General features: G+C 43.9%; 1 protein-coding gene across 1 annotated transcript in view; it reads right to left on the bottom strand.

Annotated features, from left to right (window-relative positions):
* Nucleotides 1–6,176: 6,176 nt before the first annotated feature.
* Nucleotides 6,177–20,402, bottom strand: part of plppr2b (phospholipid phosphatase related 2b) — a 34,623-nt gene continuing 20,397 nt past the window's right edge. The window contains exons 3-7 of the mRNA XM_076090733.1: nt 9,655–9,775; nt 8,964–9,214; nt 8,127–8,303; nt 7,514–7,644; nt 6,177–6,309 (exon numbers count right to left, since the gene is read on the bottom strand). Of these exons, the coding sequence (XP_075946848.1) occupies nt 6,201–6,309; nt 7,514–7,644; nt 8,127–8,303; nt 8,964–9,214; nt 9,655–9,775 (789 nt within the window). The 3' untranslated portion in view covers nt 6,177–6,200. The remainder of the gene's footprint in view (nt 6,310–7,513; nt 7,645–8,126; nt 8,304–8,963; nt 9,215–9,654; nt 9,776–20,402) is intronic.

Below are 20,402 nucleotides of genomic sequence, written 5' to 3' on the forward strand. Positions count from 1 at the left end.
AGTGGAATTATTGTTTCTATTATTTTGTCCAAGAAGTGGAATCTAATGCTGCACACACTTGAAACCAACAGCTGTCCGACAAAAATATATAAAAATAACAAATAAGCACTGAGGTGTATCAGATGCAGAAATAGAGGAGCATCGTGTGAGACAAAGCCACCACTATGTTAGTCATTAATGCTGGAATCATAATAGACTGAAAAGGGACTTGGTTTGCATGTCCTGAATGATGTTCCCTGCAGGGTCTTAACAGAGGTTTCTATAGCCTGTGGTGTGTGTGTGTGTGGGTGTTCCCACTCCTAATCCTGTCTCCTAGGACCCCTGTATCCGGTTGATGGTCTTCCTTAGCAGACATGCTGGATGGGATTGGCATTAACGCCTCTTATAATCGTCTTCTCATCTACTGGCCTGTAAAGGAGCTGCCCCTAAAACCCCAAATGTGTGTGTGTGTGTGTGTGTGTGCTGAATGCTTCGGTAATGATGCACACTAGAGCTAAATTGGCTTTTCTATAACTTATCTTTATGTCCCCTCCCATGTCTTCTCTTCTTCCTCTCTTCGCTCTCTTTACTCTAGTCAAAGACGTCTGAAACAGAACAGCAGACGGAGCAAACATGTAAATTAAATGTCTTCAGAGCCCACAAGGCTGAAGCTGTAAGGCACTGGAGCCTTCAAGGCCGTGAAAAAAACAGCAGCATATTTCCTCAAACAAGCAGCCATAGAGTCTTTTCTCTCTCCCTCACACAGACACACACACACACACACACACACACACACACACACACACACACACACACACACACACACACACACACACACACACACACACACACACACACACACACACACACACAGCGTTAATGGCTTCATAATTGTCAGAGGCAGGCCATTGAGCATAATCAGGAGACTGCAGCAAGGCGAAGACCAATATTTGTAATTTACTATGACAGAGAGTACAGTTTTATTACCCAGGGGCTGCTGGTTTGTTTTGGGATGCGATAAACCACGCTCATCCATGCACTTTTTATCTCCCTCAGTTCACTCACTTACACTTACTCCTTTTATTTCTCCTTGTATTTCTTCCTTTCTTACACACACACAAACACACACACACACACACGCACACAGTGGTTCCGCCCTAGACAGTGTGTGACCTCGGGGTCAGTAACATTACGCCAAACAGACAGACACTGAGTCAGGGAGCAAAGTTCAGCTCATTACAGGAAATAAATCTCAGGTACACACACACACACACACACACACACACTCACTTGCACCCCAGCAAACACACACACACACACACACACACACACACACACACACACACACACACACACACACACACATATACTCATAAACAATCATTTCTTTTTTTTATTGGTCTCCTAACATATTGTCGGGCTCATGATGGACAGTTTTAAAACATAAATGTAATCTACCTCCTTGTTGAAACCTGGTGCCTACATTACCCATAATGCAACTCGACCGTCGTCAGTTCGGTTACAAATTCAGGTTATGCTTTTGCTGGTGTGTGGACTGCCGTTTTGAAGTCTTGGGCTCTGCATTTTGTCCGTCTCCATCTTAGTTTTTGGACGACACGATGGCCATCTTGGGTTTTAGTCATCGCCATCTTGGTTGTTGGTCGTCCCCATCTTGGTATTTGGCCATCGCTATCTTATCTTTTGGCTGTCGCCATTTAAGGGAGTCGCCCCCTGGCCATTAGACTTCACTTTTCAGAACCGGAGATTGCCGCCTGCCTGTAGAGCTGTGAACAGACTTTGAGTTTTTAAATCGGTGGAGTTCCCCTTTAATATATTTAATGTTATACCACACATATATTTTTGTCTTACCATGTGCTGAAATACACGTTTATGCCATATACATGTCAGTATATCGTGTCACTCCCATTTATTTAGGATTGGCAGCTCTTAAAGTAAGTAAAATACAAAATCACTTGTGTCTCATGCAGACAAATAGCTTTCAATATGTAAGGTATCAGAAAACTATGACGAAAACACTAAATCACTATAAGTGGGAGCAGCATTTATAATTAAAAGCTCATTTGTACAGTATGCTCAAATTTAGGCAAACATTGCATGAATCATGTCTCATTCATCTCTGCTGCAGTAAACCCCGGCCTCCTCACTGCACTGACATTTTATGAAATATCTCGTTTTCCCTGTGTGTAGCTTTGAGAGGGAATTACTCATGTCCAAAACATTGACTCAACAGTCACAAGCCATTAGAATAAGTCGCGTAAATCATGTAATTTAGAGGTTTCGCACTCTGACGCATAACTTTTAAAATGTCAGTGATTCATACTCTAAATAGAGTGGAAGGATGCTTGTTGCTGCTCAGTGGTCAGTTTGTAGGATTGGGAACTGGGAAGCTGGCAATTAGGATGGAGGAACTGTGTGTGTGTGTGTGTGTGTGTGTGTGTGTGTGTGTGTGTGTGTGTGTGTGTGTGTGTGTGTGTGTGTGTGTGTCAGTGTTAACAAGAGAGACAAATAGTACACACAAATGGGAACAGAGAGAGAGAGAGAGTGAGAGAGAAGCAGGTGCATCACTAATGGCTTTTTAAAAAGGTTACAGCGTAGAGCTCTTCTTTTCTAATGGGGCTCCGGCTGTGCTTGAGAAGCAATTTCCGGAAAAGATAATGTTGTCGAGAGAGTGCAGAGAGTTCTCTGTTTGTGTGCGTGTGTGTGTGTGTGTGTGTGTGTGTGTGTGTGTGTGTGTATGTGTGTGTGTGTGTGTGTGCATTGTCGTTAACAAGACTGACAAACACAAACTCAAAGGAACACAAAGAGGGGGCGGGGAGAGACTGGGGCAATTTAGAGAGGAGAGAGAGAGAGAGAGAGAGAGAGAGAGAGAGAGAGAGAGAGAGAGAGAGAGATGGCCTCTGTCTACATTTCAAAGTAATTGTGCCATTACATTACATTTATTAGCTTGATGACTGATGCATAATGTGGGCCAGCAGAGGCCTCGTGTGGAAAACATTTTAAAATCCTCTTTTCTGTTTTAGCATATATTGACATTCCCAAAGTGCTGTTTAATTTCCTAAATATTAAAATTGGTGAATAAAAAAAAACACTCAGGTCCTCAGGTTGACATGGTGAACACTGCCACCTGGTGTCCGTATCACCTTACTGCCACAACATTTTGAAGCGACGTGCAGTAAATCCACTGTCTCCTGCCATGTTTAGGGTTTTAATTGTTTTGACATCCCCATCATTGAATTTACTGCAAATTAATGTAAGTAGGTGTGGGTCAAACAAACATAGGAACGGGAGACCGCTGTTCGTGTCCCGTACGAAACTACAAGTAATATTGACATTTTTGTCACCTTAGTCGATCGTTACCCACTCGAGTCAGTGAAGTGAACGTCAAACACGCTTTTTTTCCCAAAAAAAAGCTATATTAAGTTTAAAACAGGTTTACAGTTCATAAATACATAGAAAATGTATACATATACATGCATAATACACAAAAACCGTTACAGCATCAGGTTTTTATCTAGAGTTTTTCTCCTTCTGAGGTCACTGAGTATGTGTTTTATAACCACATCGCTGTCTATAACTGTCTGATCACATACCATGACACATCTAGTTTTCCAGTTTAAAACATGTAATGCTGACAATGAGTTGAAAAAGATTTCGTCGCTTCTTATCTAACAGACCATACTGTACATAACAGAATTATAATTAACATGAAAAACTAGGCCAAGGCCTTGAAGCATGGACCAGACCTCTTGAGCTCTGTAGCAGTCCACGAGTAGATGCTGTTGTGTTTTATCCTCATTACAATAAATCATGGGACATTTTGTTGTTGTTACATAGCAACTCCATGATACAGTAGCTCATACAGCAAGTCTGTTGACAGACAAGAGCCAGCGGACAACTCTGATGCTCTCTTAAATATTTTAATTACTTCCTTTCCTTTAATATAAGTTACATTTTTGATTCAATAAATCCTCTATATTTGAAATCGTTGATTTAAAAAAATTTGCTAGATAGACCATTCCAGTCTATTTTGACACAAAGGTGTAAACAATAAAATGAATAGGGTGCTTCACACCGGAGTGACTTGCTGGGACACTTAAATAGAACAGAGCCATCGTTAACGTTATTAGTAACACCTGTGCTTTTCCTTTTAATGCAAGTTGATATCCACCAAAAATGTCTCTTAATACTTTCACGTAGAGTGGTCATGGCTCATGATTTGAAGTAAAAGCATTAAACAAATGGAACTGGTAGAACAGCAAAGATATATCCTTACCGAAGAGTGCGAGATATTACAACAAATCAAGTGAGAAAAATGCAACGCAGGCAGCGATGTGTGGTAATTGCAATTTATTTTGGTAAATAAATACAAAACAGAAACATTTGTAACATGAAAATAACATCATTTTGGACAGTTACAGTGTTCTCCACCCCTTCAGTTGTTTACAAAAAAAAATCCAGACTGAAAAGTTTTTCTTTAAGTAATCTCCAAGCTATAATGAGCGCCTTCTGCTTTAACAGGCATTGTTAGGGACGCCTTGGCAGGGGTCCTTTGAAGGCCTGCAGTTACACACAAGCACAAGTGTGTAATTATAGCAGCTACTTTTGACGGTTTAACTGAAGAAAAAAAGATTGCCAAATTAACAGTTTTGCTGCCATACAATGTGCTCATTATAAACATACACACAAATCTCAATAAGCACGCGCACGTACACGCACGCACGCTTGATAAAATGTCTTTATATAACCCATCGCGTACTCTCCTACTACAATAACCTGCCCTGCGGTGTCCTTTTGAACGAAGCAGATCCAAAGCAAGTTGTGAGCCAAACACAGCGAGCGCATGCTGTTCGATTTCACACACTGCTCCACCGCGCTACATTCCTGCTTCAGACCAGGCCTCGACTCGTGTTCCTGCAGGACAGGTTCAGGTAGCTTCACATTGTTCACACTATTTAAACATAATGATAATGTAGTATATACCGTGTAAAGAAACCTATTTACTGTACAAAACTATACAAAACTCAAGAGGTCCTACCTCTGTGTTACACACTGATCTGTGCCATTGGTTCCCTAAAGTCCGTGTGAGGAAACAGCTGAACAGGACGGATAAAACAGTGGCGTCAACAACTGACGCCGAACTACTCTCATCACACAATCGCTTCGGAAAGCAAAGGGGTAACATTTAGATACAGGTAGAGAAAGAAAAAGAAACGGGGACATTTTATGCAAACTAACACCAACGAAGAAGTCCACATGGGAACAGGCAGTAAGTCGAATGATAAAACCTTCCAAATATTTCACAGCATGGACGTAGAACCTACAGCTTTTAGAAAACACACACCTGAATAGTCAGTAAAAGACATTTGGAGAGATGATGGCAAATCTAGTTCAGGGATAAATTAACCGATGCCCCAAAAACAAATGGTAGTATCACAAGCACAGCCCTAGTGTGTATGAATCTCTCTTCTGTCAGAGATCAAACCCAAATCCCCCCCCATAAACAAATAAGACACAACACAGTTCACTGAACACCAAATAGGTTCATCTGTGCCATAATTTACAAAGGTGCTTTCCTCTTCGACTCTTGTTTGTTTTGCGGACAGAAATAAAAATCTGTGCCATAATACTCGACAGTACCTGCATTTTGATTACATAAAGGTCTTTGATTCTAATATTGTCCCTTTTTGTCCCCATTGTATTGTCCTGAGTGTTGCAAAATGGTCTGTTGAGGACGATCCACCAGCGATTGGAATTTTCTTAGATGCCCGAACCCTCAGCTTCGCTGAATTACTTTGATTTGATCAAGTGTTTCATCAAGTCATCACCAGCCAACAGTCTTTAAAGTCTCTGTTGTGGGTCTTTGTGGAAAACAGGACAAGGAAATAGGGACACAGTATTGCTTCAACAGCTCTGGCTTTGGCGGGTTCTTTCATTGGGTCTTTTATCACCTGAAGGAAAAAAGGAGGCCATCGTGGAGGACAAACAGGACAGAACAGGACAGAAGGACAGAAGGACACGTATCCTCTCCTGCTGGTCCTTAGCGGATGACAGGTTTCAGCCATGCACACCACACGCACGTGTGCGCTGTTCTGCCTCCTGTGATTGGTGGACCATTCAGACCTGCGTGGATTTGACTCGTCTGAGAGGATGTCGTCCTACGGGGTGGGCAGGGCAGGGCGGGGGGTATTCAGTGGACAGGTCTAGACTGCGCTGGTGAGGCAACGCCGTGAGGGGAGGAGCACATCGGGAGGGGTGGGGGACGGGATTGGCTGATGGTCATGTGATCTCAGAATACGGTAGCCCTGGAGCCTAACAGGAGGGAAGAGGACAGAGAGAAGATTAGGAGAGATAGAGAGGGAGGGAAGCAAAGAGTATAAAATATTTCAAAACATGTGGGAAGTCAGCATAAATCCACACACATGAAACAACTAAGATTATCAGTGAAGACACCCTGACACACTTTAAAAAAAATGAGGTCTACAGCCATGCTAGCGGCTGTAGGCACAGTGGTGCAACATGTTTAGTTTATCATGTTAACATGTGCATCACTAAATTCAAAGCCCAGCGGTACCTGATGGGAATGATATGCTTTTTAAAAGGTATTTGGGCATAAACAAAATTCATCTTCTGGGGAGCATGAGTGTCTAATAGCTGTTGATATATTTCCATAGAAATAGAATAGGAGCAGAGCGGACATGCCGATTCAACCCTTGTATGGGGCTAACTTCTGTTTAAATAAACCAACTTATAGCAAGATGCCGACTCATTTAGGTGAAGTTTTGCAGTAACGACTAAAACGAGCGTTGGAGTAGTAATGTTTCGAAGCGTAGAGAGCCAGAGTAAATCAGTAAAATTTAGCAACTTAATGCTTCATCCACATGCTCTTGTCACAGCGTAGGAAAGCACATTGCCAGATGAGCGGTAACTTTGTTCGGCTAAATTTCTGTAACCTGTGTTACATTACAGCATGGTGGAATTAGCAACATAGCTTATAGGTTAGCAGTGCGCTAGTGAGCTAGCTTGCTAATTCCACCATGCTTTAATGCTACACTGATTACAGAAAATGAGCCGAGCAGCGGGCTGGTGGCCCGCGACAGCGCTGGGTCCGCCTCATTCCCCGCCGCTCCGGAGACGGACAAGGTACATAGCTAACTAGTCAGCCAGCCACGGAGCTGCGTACACCCTCTTCCTGGTGAGCTGTGTCAGCACTTAACGGCACCTCTTTACTTTCTTTTGGTAATATGACCACTGAAAACAGCTCAATGTGCATTCTAGTTTACATACATTCTATTTCTGTTGGTATTTCATTTTGGACTAAAGGGGTGGACTGACCGCGTGGCATTCCCCATAGCCATGCTGCTAACATGGCTAATAAGTATTTGCTCACCAAATGACACTTTTAAGTCAAAAATATGATCATGGACACTTTGTGCTACTTTTGATTATTTCAACTATTTGATCAATGTTTTTTCCGTGATGTTTTCCCCCACCCCTTACCTGGAGGCCACTTAACTTTTCGAGTGGACTCTCCACGCGGGGCAGGCTGAGGAGAGGAAGCCCGATCGCGGACTCTGGACGCTGTGGAGGCGGAGGAGTCGGCATTCCTATCTGGGTCTGCTTGAAATTGTTGATCACACATGACACCTGATGGAGAGCAGAGAAAAGAGTTATAAGGTAAAGGGAGGACAGAGATCCCCTCCATTGCACTCAGAAGAGGGAGGCTTTTCTGGTGCGTGAAAGTGCGCACCCGAACATTACTGAAGAGGACACTTGCAGTATGAGAGGGAGACAAAAAGAATGACATATTGTAGGAGACATGGGAAGATAGGGATGAACCACAGGGGGCACTTTGATCTTTAAAGTTAACTTTTGCAGAAAATTGATTTAGGCCAAGAGGGCCCAAGTCCAAATTACGCTATTTGAAAGTACCATGATAAAGACTCAGATCAGTCCATTCACTTTCATAGGTGTGACAGTGTGTGTGAGTCCATCAAAGTGTTTCCCAAACTTTTTTTCTGGGCAACCACTTTTTAAAAAAAACATCGCAACCCAATTCGTTTTTGATCTCTGAAATTCCATCCATCTCTTCCTCCACCCTCCCTTCCCCATATCTCCCTCCCTCTCACCAGGAAGGCAGCGATGGCCCCTCCGGTGACAAACCCAGCCAGGACATCATTCCAGTGGTTTCTGTGTTCAGTCACCCTCACCACCCCCACCAGCACGGCCAGAGACAGCAGCACCAGGCACAAGGTGGGCTTAGTCAGACGGGTCCCTTTGGTCCGGAACACCAGGGTCACGTACATCTGGAGGACAGAGATATATTTCAAATTAAATCAAAACGCCATGTTATTTGTTCATGGTGAGATGCACCGTGAACAAGTCTTCAGTCAGCTGGCTGAGACAATTCACAACGGTGAAAAGCTTGAATGAGCCACAAGAGGCCGCACTCCGCAGTGATTTCAGAGCAGCTGAAGGGTTCCATGGAGTACAAAAGAAAGCGTCGTAAACACACTGCCATGTTTGTGTTTTCATGTGTGTGTGTGTATGTATGTGTGTGTGTTTGTGTTCATGTGTGTGTTGCCAATTTCAGCTATGTTTTCCAAATATTGAAAGAAATTCTTGAATGTGTGTGTCAAATGTAAGAAAGTGTGTAGTCCTTTTCTTTACCGCTCTGACTGAATTAATATCTGATTTTTTTGGAAAAAGGTATTTCAGAGAGAAGCGTACGCTATGATTGGCCAGTCTGCAATTGAGGGGCGGGGCTTAGCAAAGGGTAATTTGCAAAGTACAAAATGTGTTTGGTGCCTTTATTTAAGGTGTGTTGTAAAGTTATTCTCTCTCCCTCCTCCTAGCTGATTTATAAAGCACCAGTAAACGATTCATCAACCATTAATAAATCCCTTGGTCACAGCCCCCGGTGTGTCTCCCATCAACCCATTGCACACCCCCTAAAGTTTCCCTACCACCGTGTAGATGGCTGAGTAAAAGCTGAGCGCCGCGTCTTTGGAGGGGAAGGACTTGCGGGCGGACGCCACCAGGTACGGATTTCCTGTGCAGGCCCGGCGCTCGGCGATGTAGTGCACCGGAGAATGGCAGCCCAGAGCCGTGTAGTTTGGCCTGCAGGCGGACAGGAAGTGCGGCGTTTGGTTTCCTGTCACCACTTGACCGGCATTGGCAAAGATGGTGGTGGTGAAGAGCCCGAAGGAGTAGACACCTGTGTAACGGGGGGAAAAAAGAGACGCAGTGGGAAAAGAGGGAGGGGTGTGTGTATGTAAACACAAAATAAGTGAGTCAATGAGACTGGTGCGAAACAAGCACTTAAATGTGGATTAAATGCTTACGCTGACTTCTAACTGTGTGGGAGTGAAATGCCAGACAGACCTGGCCTTTGCTTTCATAGCTATGGTCCATCACTAAGATTCATAATTTGGATAAATACAGGCTACAGAGATGATGAAAAAGATCATCAGCAGAACATAAAGAGAGGGAAAATGAGTCCACAGGAGACATAAGAAGGACAAGCTCTCTCTCTCTCTCTCTCTCTCTGGCCTTGTAGGAGTGCTGGTACAAGTCTAAATGAGCCTCGGTCCCAGAGCACAGAGGCTCTATTCAGTCCAAGCTGCAGAACCTCTGATCTTTAGCACTATAACTGACCCAGAAAACGTACAATCCTGCGGAGGAGAGGGTTGAAATAACAGCAGTCGGCGGTCACTATGGTCTTCTCCTGAGCTCCCTCTGTCTTCACAAAGAAACTGGTCACTTCCCCGATCAGAATCTGGGACAAAAAGAGAGACAGAGAAAGCACAGATCTTTTGTCATTTTTGTCAGACAGAAAGCTAAAACTGTGTGATTAAGGATTGATCCGCTTCACCAGTTAAATGTGGTGCGCAGCAAAAATGATTCACGGCCTCGCAGCGATTACGTTTCTCCTTGGCCGGCCTGCTTTATATTTCCCTCACCATTTGGCTGCTTTTATGCCGCTTTAGTAAATCCCAACATTAACACCTCCCATTCACTCTCATCAGTGGGAGTTTGTCGACCTCAATGTCTCATACACCTGCTATCTCTCCATTTCTCTTTTTTATTTATTTTTTAAAATTCCGTACACATTTACAGCAGCTCTATAAAACCAGGGATACACTTTGATTAATAATGCCGTGCTGGTTAATAACCCCAAAAGCGAACATTGGGTTTGCCAGGTAACATAAATCAAACACATCTTGTACCATTTTTATGAAATATTTGAAATGCATTAATTAATGTTTTACCCCACCCTGATCACACCTCAATAAAACCGCCATTACATCTTTATTATTATAGCCTTAACACATTCAGAACACCCATTTAAAGAACCCACCCTCAAGGCCTTGGGTTTAAAAACCCAAGTCCAATCAGCAGGGCATTGATCTCTTTTGACAAGGGAATGAATCAACACCACGTAAAGCACATTCCTGGGGACACCGTTACACCCCGAACCTGTTTGATCAGGGGAACCCCCCCCGCAGCCGACAGAAGCATGGATGGATGTAGGTTACATGCTCATCCAATATGCATGGCCCAGAGCCAGGAGTGTGGGACGATGCTGATGCTCACTGCGCTGCGTGTGACAGATGACGGTGGAGGTTTTACACCATAGCGCTGACTGTTATGGAACGGTTTCAGCGAGGGGTTGTGGGGCTTGTGTGTCAACATGAGTTATGTTCCTTTTTTTGGAGTACGAGGCGACCAGGAGTGCCGCAAAGTTATGCAGCCCTGAAGTCATGTGAGGTGGTGAGAGAGGGTTCTGGGTTCCTTCAGGCTATTCTTTAAGAGATGATGGCGGTGTGGTTGTTTTCTCACCTTACTAGAAAGTTCAGAGAGCCTGATACACAGATTTATTTTGGTTCTTCCGTACACAGAGAAAACACTGCTACGGCTGTGGCTCTTCAGTTTCCTTCAGGTTCCTCTTCCCAGTGTTCTCAGTGTCCCCCCCCCTCTCTCTCTGACTGTGTTTATGTTTTGTCTGCGTGTGCCGGTGTGGGCGTGGTCTCCTGGCTCTGCTCGTTCTCCTCACCTGCTGCTCATCAGCTCGTCAACCTGCAGTATGGCTGGGTTTGAAATCATATAGTTCTGTACTATTCATACTATTCATACCATGTATGAATAAAACAATCAACTGCCCCACAATGCATTGCGTCTGGGTGCCTTGAGACCGGTCTCGTGAGATTTAGAGCCAAGCTAAAAGCTGTTAATATGACGCTTTATTAACTTTTAATATGTTGTCAGGCGAGAAAAGTAACGTAAAGACTTGCATTTTTATATAGCGCCTTTCAAGTATTCCAGGTCACTCAAAGTCACAAACACCCACTCATACACTGATGGCAGGGGGTTGCCGTGCAAGGTGCCAACCCTGCCTATCAGGCTCTAATCTAAATATACATTCACGCACATTCACACACCGATGGCTCAGCCTTCAGGAGAAGTTTGGCGTTCCGGATCTTGCCAAAGGACACTTTAGACATGCGGACTGGAGGACTCTGAGCCACAGCTGCCCAATTTGTGGTCAGTTTATTTAAAACACAACGGCATTTCACAAAACACAACGACTCAAAGCAGGAAAGATATAGGTATTGGACTCTCATGGGTCAATCTAAGTTATTGTTTGGGACCTGAATGGCACGTATCTGGTCTTAGTCCCCATCACTTTTTCCAAGTCATTTCGTGGGTCACTCTTGTTTTGTTTCCACTCTTACTTCTATGATGGAGGGACTCGTAGCGTCCCTCCATTAAAGCGTACAGGGAGCATCACAGATTTCACCCTGTCATGTTGGATTCAGGGAGAGATTTGTGTTCATTCATCCTCTCCTGCAACATCTTCCGTCCCACAGTGCTGTTATGCAACAAAGACAGACTTAGTATGCGACGGCCTTATATAAAGCCTACTGTAATGTACAGCACTGTCAACAAATGGTTGACAGTGGGCTGCTCAAACCTATAGAGCCACTTGACGTCTCCGTCTCTGCCAATTGAATTATCTGCGTCACCATGAGCTCCATTGAGAGGGATATCACTACAGACGTCTTGCAACACATGGTTTCCACAGGCCTCCGATTTTCAGGGAGGTTGTTTAAGAGCTTCGGGCTGCAGGAATTCTTTGAGCTGGTATTTAGGTGTGGTATAAAATTGAATCAGAGCGTCTGTGGGTTGTGCCAGAACACATGTAGTGAGCGGATTATATACTCAGGGAGCAAGACCATGAAAAGATTCAAACACCATGAAGAAAAATGCAGTGTCGCTACAACAGAAAACCGCGCGGACAAACTTTAACAAATGGTTGTGGGGGGAGAAGAAAAGGAGGAGGAGGAGAAGAAGAGGAGAAGGAAGTGGAGGAAGAGGAGCGGAGGAGACAGCAGCCACTGATGATAGTCAGCTAGCAGCCAAAAGGGCAGAAGGCATGAGAGACTTGCAAATGGCAATTAATCAGCATGCAGCTGAGATTACAGATTAGAGAAAAGAGGATGATTGCAACATAATTGAAACTATCAAAAGGCTCATTTTGAACTTCCCAAACTGGCTTCAACAGCTGTGTATGCGGCAGCGTGGCCAAAACAAGTGTAAGAGATGTGCACTACAACAGGAAGATGCCACAAAATAAAAGAGTTTCAGAGTTAAAAAGAGAAGACAACACTAACTTTGGCAGTGTGTGAAACAGATACGGCTGCTGCAGCCCCAGACCTAATAAACACACAAATGTTAGCTGCGAAACATAACAACAACAAAACAAAGAAAAGGGAACGAACAGGAATATCTGATGTATGTAAAATCAATTTGTCTGTCTTTGTGGTACCTGACGACTGGAGCTCATTTTAAAGTGTGCCGTGGAAAGCTGCAGGTAATAACATCGTCTTGTTACCACTCTCTATGTTCACTGTGATGCAGAATGAAGTCTCCATCCCCCCCATTAGGGAAGCAGTTGCAATGTCTTCTCCTCGTCCGCTCACATCACTTTTTCTCAAATGCTCCCAAGCTAATGTGTTCACATCCACAGCCGGCGGGTGATGGGGTCCCACTACGCTACATTTGTCGCACAGCCATGTATTCAAGAGTATCTGCGGTCGATTCTAATCCCTTTTCATACAGATCTTACTTGAAAGGTTGCTTCGTTGCTGCTCTGCTTTAATGACAATAAAAAAAAGGTGTGTGATAGAAAAGAACTGTAAAAATGTATTGATAGCTCCGGGCTCTGTCGTAACCAAGCTCCTCTCCAGCAGCTCGTAGTTCAGACGACCGCAGGGATCAATATTCATGCAGAGAATACACAAAGGCTACAATCTCTTGGTCTTTGACTAAAATGTTAATAAGCTTGCAGATGTTTTCATGGCAGCTATGTAGTTAATTTGATATCTGAGTAGTAGTCAACAGAGAGAATGAAGGCTGGACTGGAAGCTTTCTGTTCAGCACCTGATAGTGACGAGTTTTCTACTTAATCGAATATCTTGAATTGTAATTGTTCAGGCACACTTCTACATGTCGCCTTCATCCATGGTATGTCACAAATGTGTCACTGGAAAGCGCTCCTGCATTCACGACCAGGTAGTGTGGCATTCAGCAGCTAAAGAGAAAGATACAGCCCCAAAGAGTTGGTGGAGACCAAACCAGAGCTAAAAGGAGAGTGAATATCGGAGTTGCATTCGTCTGGTGGGCAGAAACACGACTCCAAATGTACAATTGTAACATGTCTGCAACATCAGCTTTATATCGTGGAAAAAAACCGTAATGCTGTGGTCTAGTGGCCCTTTGCCATGTGCACGCAGCATTTTTCTTTTCCAGGTAGATATTGATGTTTAATTTTACATTTTAAGCGATCAAATACAACACGAGCACCACCTTGTTGGCTGATATTGTAGCCGGGGTATTTATGGTAACATACAATGTGTTGTAATGGAATATATTGTGATGAAAAACTAAAACATAACGTTTAAGTGGTTTCATGACAATATATTACATTGAGATAGTGAGTAATCATGGTGGCAACTTTGTCTTACGGTATCTTAATGATATAGAGATACCATCAGCAGTGTGTCTCTCTGTCTTCCTTTTTCATTCACACTGCAGCTTCTTCTCAGCATAACTTCTCTCAAACCGCAAAAACAAGTCAAAGAAAATAATAAATGCCATTTGACATTTACAGGACTGCAACTGCAGTCCATAGATGTCATTATTGTTTCGTCACTGATTTAAAAAAGATGCTATATGCCAAAAAGAAATCAACAAGCACAAGGCAACACATACCGAGACATGAGCAAACAAAATTCAATGCAACACACTTGGCAGAGAAACACAAAGCGAAGAAAGGTCTGACACACAAGCAAAAGGCCATATGCACTAATGGAAAGTTAATGAAAAAAAAAGTTTGTGCGCATGTGTGAGAGAACAAAAGAATTATTAGGAGACCAGAGGATCGAAAAGAAAGTGGGGAGAGATTCGGAAAAAAAAACGCCCCAATCTCTCGGAAGAAGATGAGATGGGCTGACATTCAGCAATCCTGAAACACAAAACACAAAAGATTTCCTCTGCTTCGAAAGTAATAGGCTGCCTCAGACGGAGGAGAGGATGGTAATTTGAGGAGTATTTTTAAGGGTTCAGCTGTAGTGCAGATGGGGACTGTCAGTGTACCATCATGTAGCAGCTGAAATACACTCTCCTGTCCATGCTGAGCTGTCTGCTGCCATCACTTTGTTTGCCATTAGACAACGTCGGTCGGTCTTTTAGGTCTTCGTGGTTAGGTTTAGGCAACAAAACTACTTGGTTAGGCTTAGCAAAAGATTGTGGCATGGGTTATTACATACGTTTGTTGTGTAAAGTAAATAGTCTTTTTACGTAACAGGCATTAAGTACATAATTTACTGTGAAATAACGGGACATAAACAACGGTCTCCTCGGTGAAAGTCTGTTTGTTTTTCCCAACAGTCCACCACGACTCTCACTTTTTATACTAAGTTCCTCTGATCGTCAAATAATGACGTGGATGGGTTTAAATTGGAGTCAGTTGAAAGCCCGAAGTGTCTCATACAGACGCTAAAGGGTGCCTCGGTATCAGACGTCGGGGGGCACAGACCAAGCGTCAGTATTTAACGAGTTGGGAGTGAGAACGGGTCGGTTTACCTAACAAGGCAGGTATGACCGACATGGTTCAATGTTAACTTTCAATCTTGTTTCCTTTAGTCTTGGCGGAAGCTCAAGTTTTATTCTCAACTGAAAATCAACTGGAACAAGGTGAAAACCACTCGGCAGCCAATTAGCGTTGAGCAGATGTTGACTGTTTCCTCGAGGCAATCGCTATGTTTTTTAGGCTGCATTTATTTTACCCTCGGATAGTCAGAGGGATGAAGAGAGATCTCAACTAGTCAGAGGAGATGGTGTGATTAGAAAACAGGCTGACATGTGTAAACACCTGAAAAGAGAGAGAGAGAGAGAGGGATGACAAGAGGAGGACAGAAAAAGGGGGAGAGTTGAGAGAAATTGGAGGAACTGATGAAAATGACACAAAAAAAGAGAATGAGAAGAAGAGGCGGCTGAGTAATGACTGACATAAAGCGCCTCAGAGAGCAGAGATCACACGGCCTCCTTTGTCGCGAATGTAGGAACACGTGTTTGTGCACAAACGTGTGTGTGTGTGTGTGTGTGTGTAGCTGTTTGTCAGACTTTGTCATCAAGAGTGTTTTGCAACTCTGACAACTATATCGATAAATTGAAAGGATTTGGGGTGGAGCAGAAGAAGAAGAAGAGCACATGAGGGGAGAGTGGTGGGAGAAACTCCGGAGGCTGAACGCGACATAATTGGCTTTCTTTGATTTTCTACCTTTTGTGACACGGTGACAGTCGATTGTTGGGGCGTTCTTTTTTTGCTTCTTTTTCTAAAAGCGTGACTCCAAACAAGTGTGTCTGCTCGTACGACGAAGTTGACAAAAGATGACAAACGAGGTTCAAAAAGAGAAAATCGTGAAAAAAAGGAAAAGCGATGAAACAGTGATTGTAAAGACAGTCAGTTTGAAAACCAAATTTTCCGAGGAACGTGTAGTGGGACAACAAACTCCCACTGTTTAGAGAGGAACTGTAGGCTACTGGATGTTTCTTAATCATCACTTTCACTTCACGACTCCTCCGCAAAGATACATTGCTTGAAAAAAGAAAGACAGCACACATACAGGGATGTATACGCATAATAAACACACCGTGTACCGTGAGTCATACTAACGGGAGCAAGTGACGCAGCAATAAATGCCGGTTTGACGTCACAATGTATAAAAAGAAAACACAAATCACGAGGATTACACCATGTCTACATAAAGTATATCAAATGACATTTGTTGACATTGCAAGCCCTGTGTTCTACTTTAAACACACATGCACACGCACACACACACACACACACATGTGCGCACGCAGCCTTCTCACGCACTGCACCGGCGATGGTAACCATGACAATTTAGCTGCTTCATCATCACCCACACTCTCTCCATCCATCTCTTTTTTTCTCTGTCTCACTCTGCTTTTATTCTGCAGCTTTCCCAGGTCTTTGTGGAGGAGAAACTAGGCTACCGGAAACACTCAAAATTCAAAATATAAATTGTCCTTTCTCGCCTACTTCTTGGTCTCTCTTTGTGTTCAGTAAGGTTTGAAGTATGACCCTGTATCTTTTCTTGTCTCTTTGCATTTTCCTCCCTTTCCCTCCAGCCTCTCCCCCCCCCCCCCCTATCTGTCCTCATCCTGCTTACTCTCCATCTCTCTCTCTCCACCTCTTCACATTCCCCCTTTTCTTCCTCGAAGAAGAAGCGTTCCTTTCCATCTGCCTCCCAGTTAAGCAGAAACAGAGGATCAGTGTGGGATGCGGATGAGGCCAGAGTGTGAGTGTGAGTGGATGGCTGGATTAGGGTTCTCATCTAAGGGTTAGAGCTCTTATTACAGGCTATCGCAGTGGGAGCGGACGGCTGGTCGAGGGTATCGACGTGGGGCTGCACGGCCCGCTGTCTTCGTCTCTCAATCCTCCAGCCTGCGTGATTGGCAGCGACCGGATAAAGCCGCGATTATCCCTTATTATCCTCTGCCCTTTTTTTCACTGCTCATGTCTCATAAGCACGACGCACCGATCTGTCTGTCTGTCTGTCTCTCTCTATCTTGCACATGCAAGCACACACAAGGTGGAATAATTAAACATGGATGGACAGATGGTGATGGGCAGTGGCAAAACAGATTATACCAAATACGGCATTTTAGTTGGAATTAAATTAGCTTATAATGATATTACACTGATGCCAGGAAGATAGAGTCACATTATCAACATCACAGAGCAACCCTCTGAACCCCAAAACCCACTGACAGGCTTGAAAAGCATGTTTTCTTCAAACAATTGCCAAAACCTCGCCACACCCATTTTGTTTGTTTGCTAAATGCCCTGAAGGAGGGCGACAGTGGTCGAAAGATGTTGGCTTTTTAAAAATGATTTAGCCACTAAAATAAAGGCTTTTTACGATTGCCTCGCCCTGAATAAACCTATTGCTTTAACCAGATTCTGTAAAAAAAAAATAATTCTGCGCTCCTCAGCGTTAACTAGGAAGCCATGATTACTTTGCCTGAGACTAACAGTCGTGTGACCAAAATTCCTTGAAACTTCGACTGAACTGCAGGCTGCTGAACACAGAGCATTGAGGAAAGGACAGGAGAGGCTGTAAGTAGAGGTTGTAAAAATTTTTTAAATGTTCAACATTGGTAACACTTGGAGAAATGTTAGATGTATAGATTCCATTGTTTTCCAATTTTTGTAAAATAAATTGTCAAAAGACCACGGAGAGAAACATTTGACAGGAGCCAAAAAACATCCCAAAACTGCTTGGGGTTCAGAGGGTTAAAACCTGATATAGGTAGTTAGTGTTTTGGTCTCGTTTCCTGTCACTAACCTCTCCTGTGGACCGAGCCATTCCTTCACACTCCAGCAGCTGTCTTTAGCTCTTCCTGCTTGTTCCCCACTCACCTAATCCCGACCCACCTTTAGTTCAGATCTGCCCCTCATTACCATAATCAGCTCCTAAAGTGTACAGTCCCAGACACTTTTTCTCAGCGCCCAGTGGCCAGCCATCCTCTGTGATGGCACTCAAAACAAAGACAAAAGGGCTACAGACTCCTCTGCTGGGCTACCATGCAAGGTGCCAGCTGCCCATCCGGACTCAAACTAGTCATCTATATCCATCCATACACCACAGGCGCAGCTTGCGGGAGCAATTTGGGGTTAAGTGTCTTGCCCAAGGACGACATGTACGAGCGGAGCCGGGGATGTGATTGAAAGACTACCCTGCTCTACCACTGAGCGACCCTGATAGTAGTCCGTGCTGAGAGCAAAAGGGGCAGGAATTGGTCAAATGCAATCTGGAATCCCATCATGAATCCGTCTGATGAACATTTGGCTTTTTTTATTTAATTTTCAATATTGACTGTTCACCGAGAGTAAACTTGTGAAACAATTCGGTCTTAGGCGTTATCTCTCAACTCCGACTTGTGTCTCAAGTTGCTCATCTGACCGTAAACAATGACCGGCGCACGCAAGAGGAAGTCTTAGCCTATCCGGATATATGCTGACAACACCGGAAACCCCTGATATATTGTCCGCTGCCCTCAGAGGCTAAATCACGGTGAGACTGATAGCCAATGGCTCGGAGATTGCCATGATGGTATCTACACTGATTGACTTTTAACAGCACATCTCACATCAGCGCCAAAAATCACTTTTGTCGAACTTTCGCGTTCTTCCTCTCTCCTACACTCCCTGAAGAGGAATTCATCAAGGGAGCTGATCTCCTCGCAATCCGATTGGAAGAGTTTCAGTGTGACAATTCTTTTTGTCCCGCTCGATGGCGCTTCCCAATCCTCCTTCGTCTGTCATATGTGACTCCATTATTCATGAAGGATTGTCCCCAGGCTTAACAGTATGCAAACTCCTGGTCCATTTGCATATGGGCATTGGACTGATTTGTGAGTCTGTGCTCATGTGTGTGTGTTTGTGTCTGTACACTTCCCCCAGCTTGTACGATAAAACACAAGTCCGATGACAATTGCAATCAACTGGAAAATGTCAGAAGAAAAACATGATTGCACGAATGAACCGCCCGAGTTCTCCTCGTCAGAGAACCCCCGAAGACGCTCACTTCGGCATTACTTTTCAGTGCATGCGTGGGAGCGTGTGATTGTGCGTCTATGCACGATAGTGTGCGTTTGTGTGAGCACATTTCTTTTGGGTTGCTTGTCAAAGATGACAACTGTGATTGCGGTAACAATAGAAGGTAAATATAGAACAGAGAAAAGGCAAAAAACGCGAAACGGGAAAAACCTGGGTTTTATGAACAGCATAATTTGCTTTGCATTAGCATAACAATGGAGCAGTCACAGGGAGCATGATGGGAGCCATCTTAATGCAGGGGAAGTGAGCTGTAGCACCTACCGCCTCCCACCACCAATCAGATGTGTCGACCTCAAACACCTAAGCAGGGAGTAGAAAACCAGTTCCACCTCCAAGTGTTTATGACAGGAAAAAGAGTGTCGCTGGCTACGGTCTAGATTTGACACTTCCACATTATATCTGAGATCCAATCAAGAAGATTGGATTTGGGGATTTTGCTGCCGCTGGAAGTGCAGCCTTGCGGTTGGAGAGGAGGTGGTTTTGTCTTAACACATTTACAATAGCTATTGAAATACAAACAGCGGAGGGGGAGAAGGAGAGGGACCTGAATTCACACCTTTGACCTACAGCAAAGACTGTTGATCTCTGAGGAAGCACGAGAGGACTAGATAGTCCGTAATCAAATCAGCTGTGTCACTCAATTCAATTCTGCATAACCCCGCTCTACTCAACGAGAAGGTTCCCCTCTTTGTATCCCCTTTTGCCACAAATGAAACGTACCACTACAAGCCTCTAGCACCGTCTATTTCGTGAGGTTGCACGAATGAATTCTCCTGAATGAATCAGCTGTCAATCATTTGGGATTTCATGTGTTATTCTGTTAAGAATGTATTTTTCTTCCCACAAAAAAAAAGGCCTTTTGGCAACCCCGAGTACAAGTTGTACTGACATGTGAGTTACACAGGTAAGTACAAAAAGCAAAAGCAACAGTAAAGGTACTGAAAGAGCAATAGATTTCAGATGCAGTTGGTCTATTGACGCTGCTGTTAGTGGAGAACCTGCTTATCTGTGCCTCTTCTTCTCAGTGGATTTCTACCAGCAGGATTGTTGGTCCAAAGCTTTGCCGTTTATGTCAGTGATAGCCAAACTATTTCCTGCTGGCTAACTCCATTGTAATAGCTCTAGCTATATCTCCAAATGTCCATGCTGGTGTCTGCAGGGGATAAGATAAACCACCAAACAACAAAATAAG

Source organism: Anarhichas minor, unplaced genomic scaffold (genome assembly GCF_050575085.1).
Source record: "Anarhichas minor isolate MPS153535 unplaced genomic scaffold, ASM5057508v1 ptg000012l, whole genome shotgun sequence".
NCBI lineage: Eukaryota > Metazoa > Chordata > Actinopteri > Perciformes > Anarhichadidae > Anarhichas > Anarhichas minor.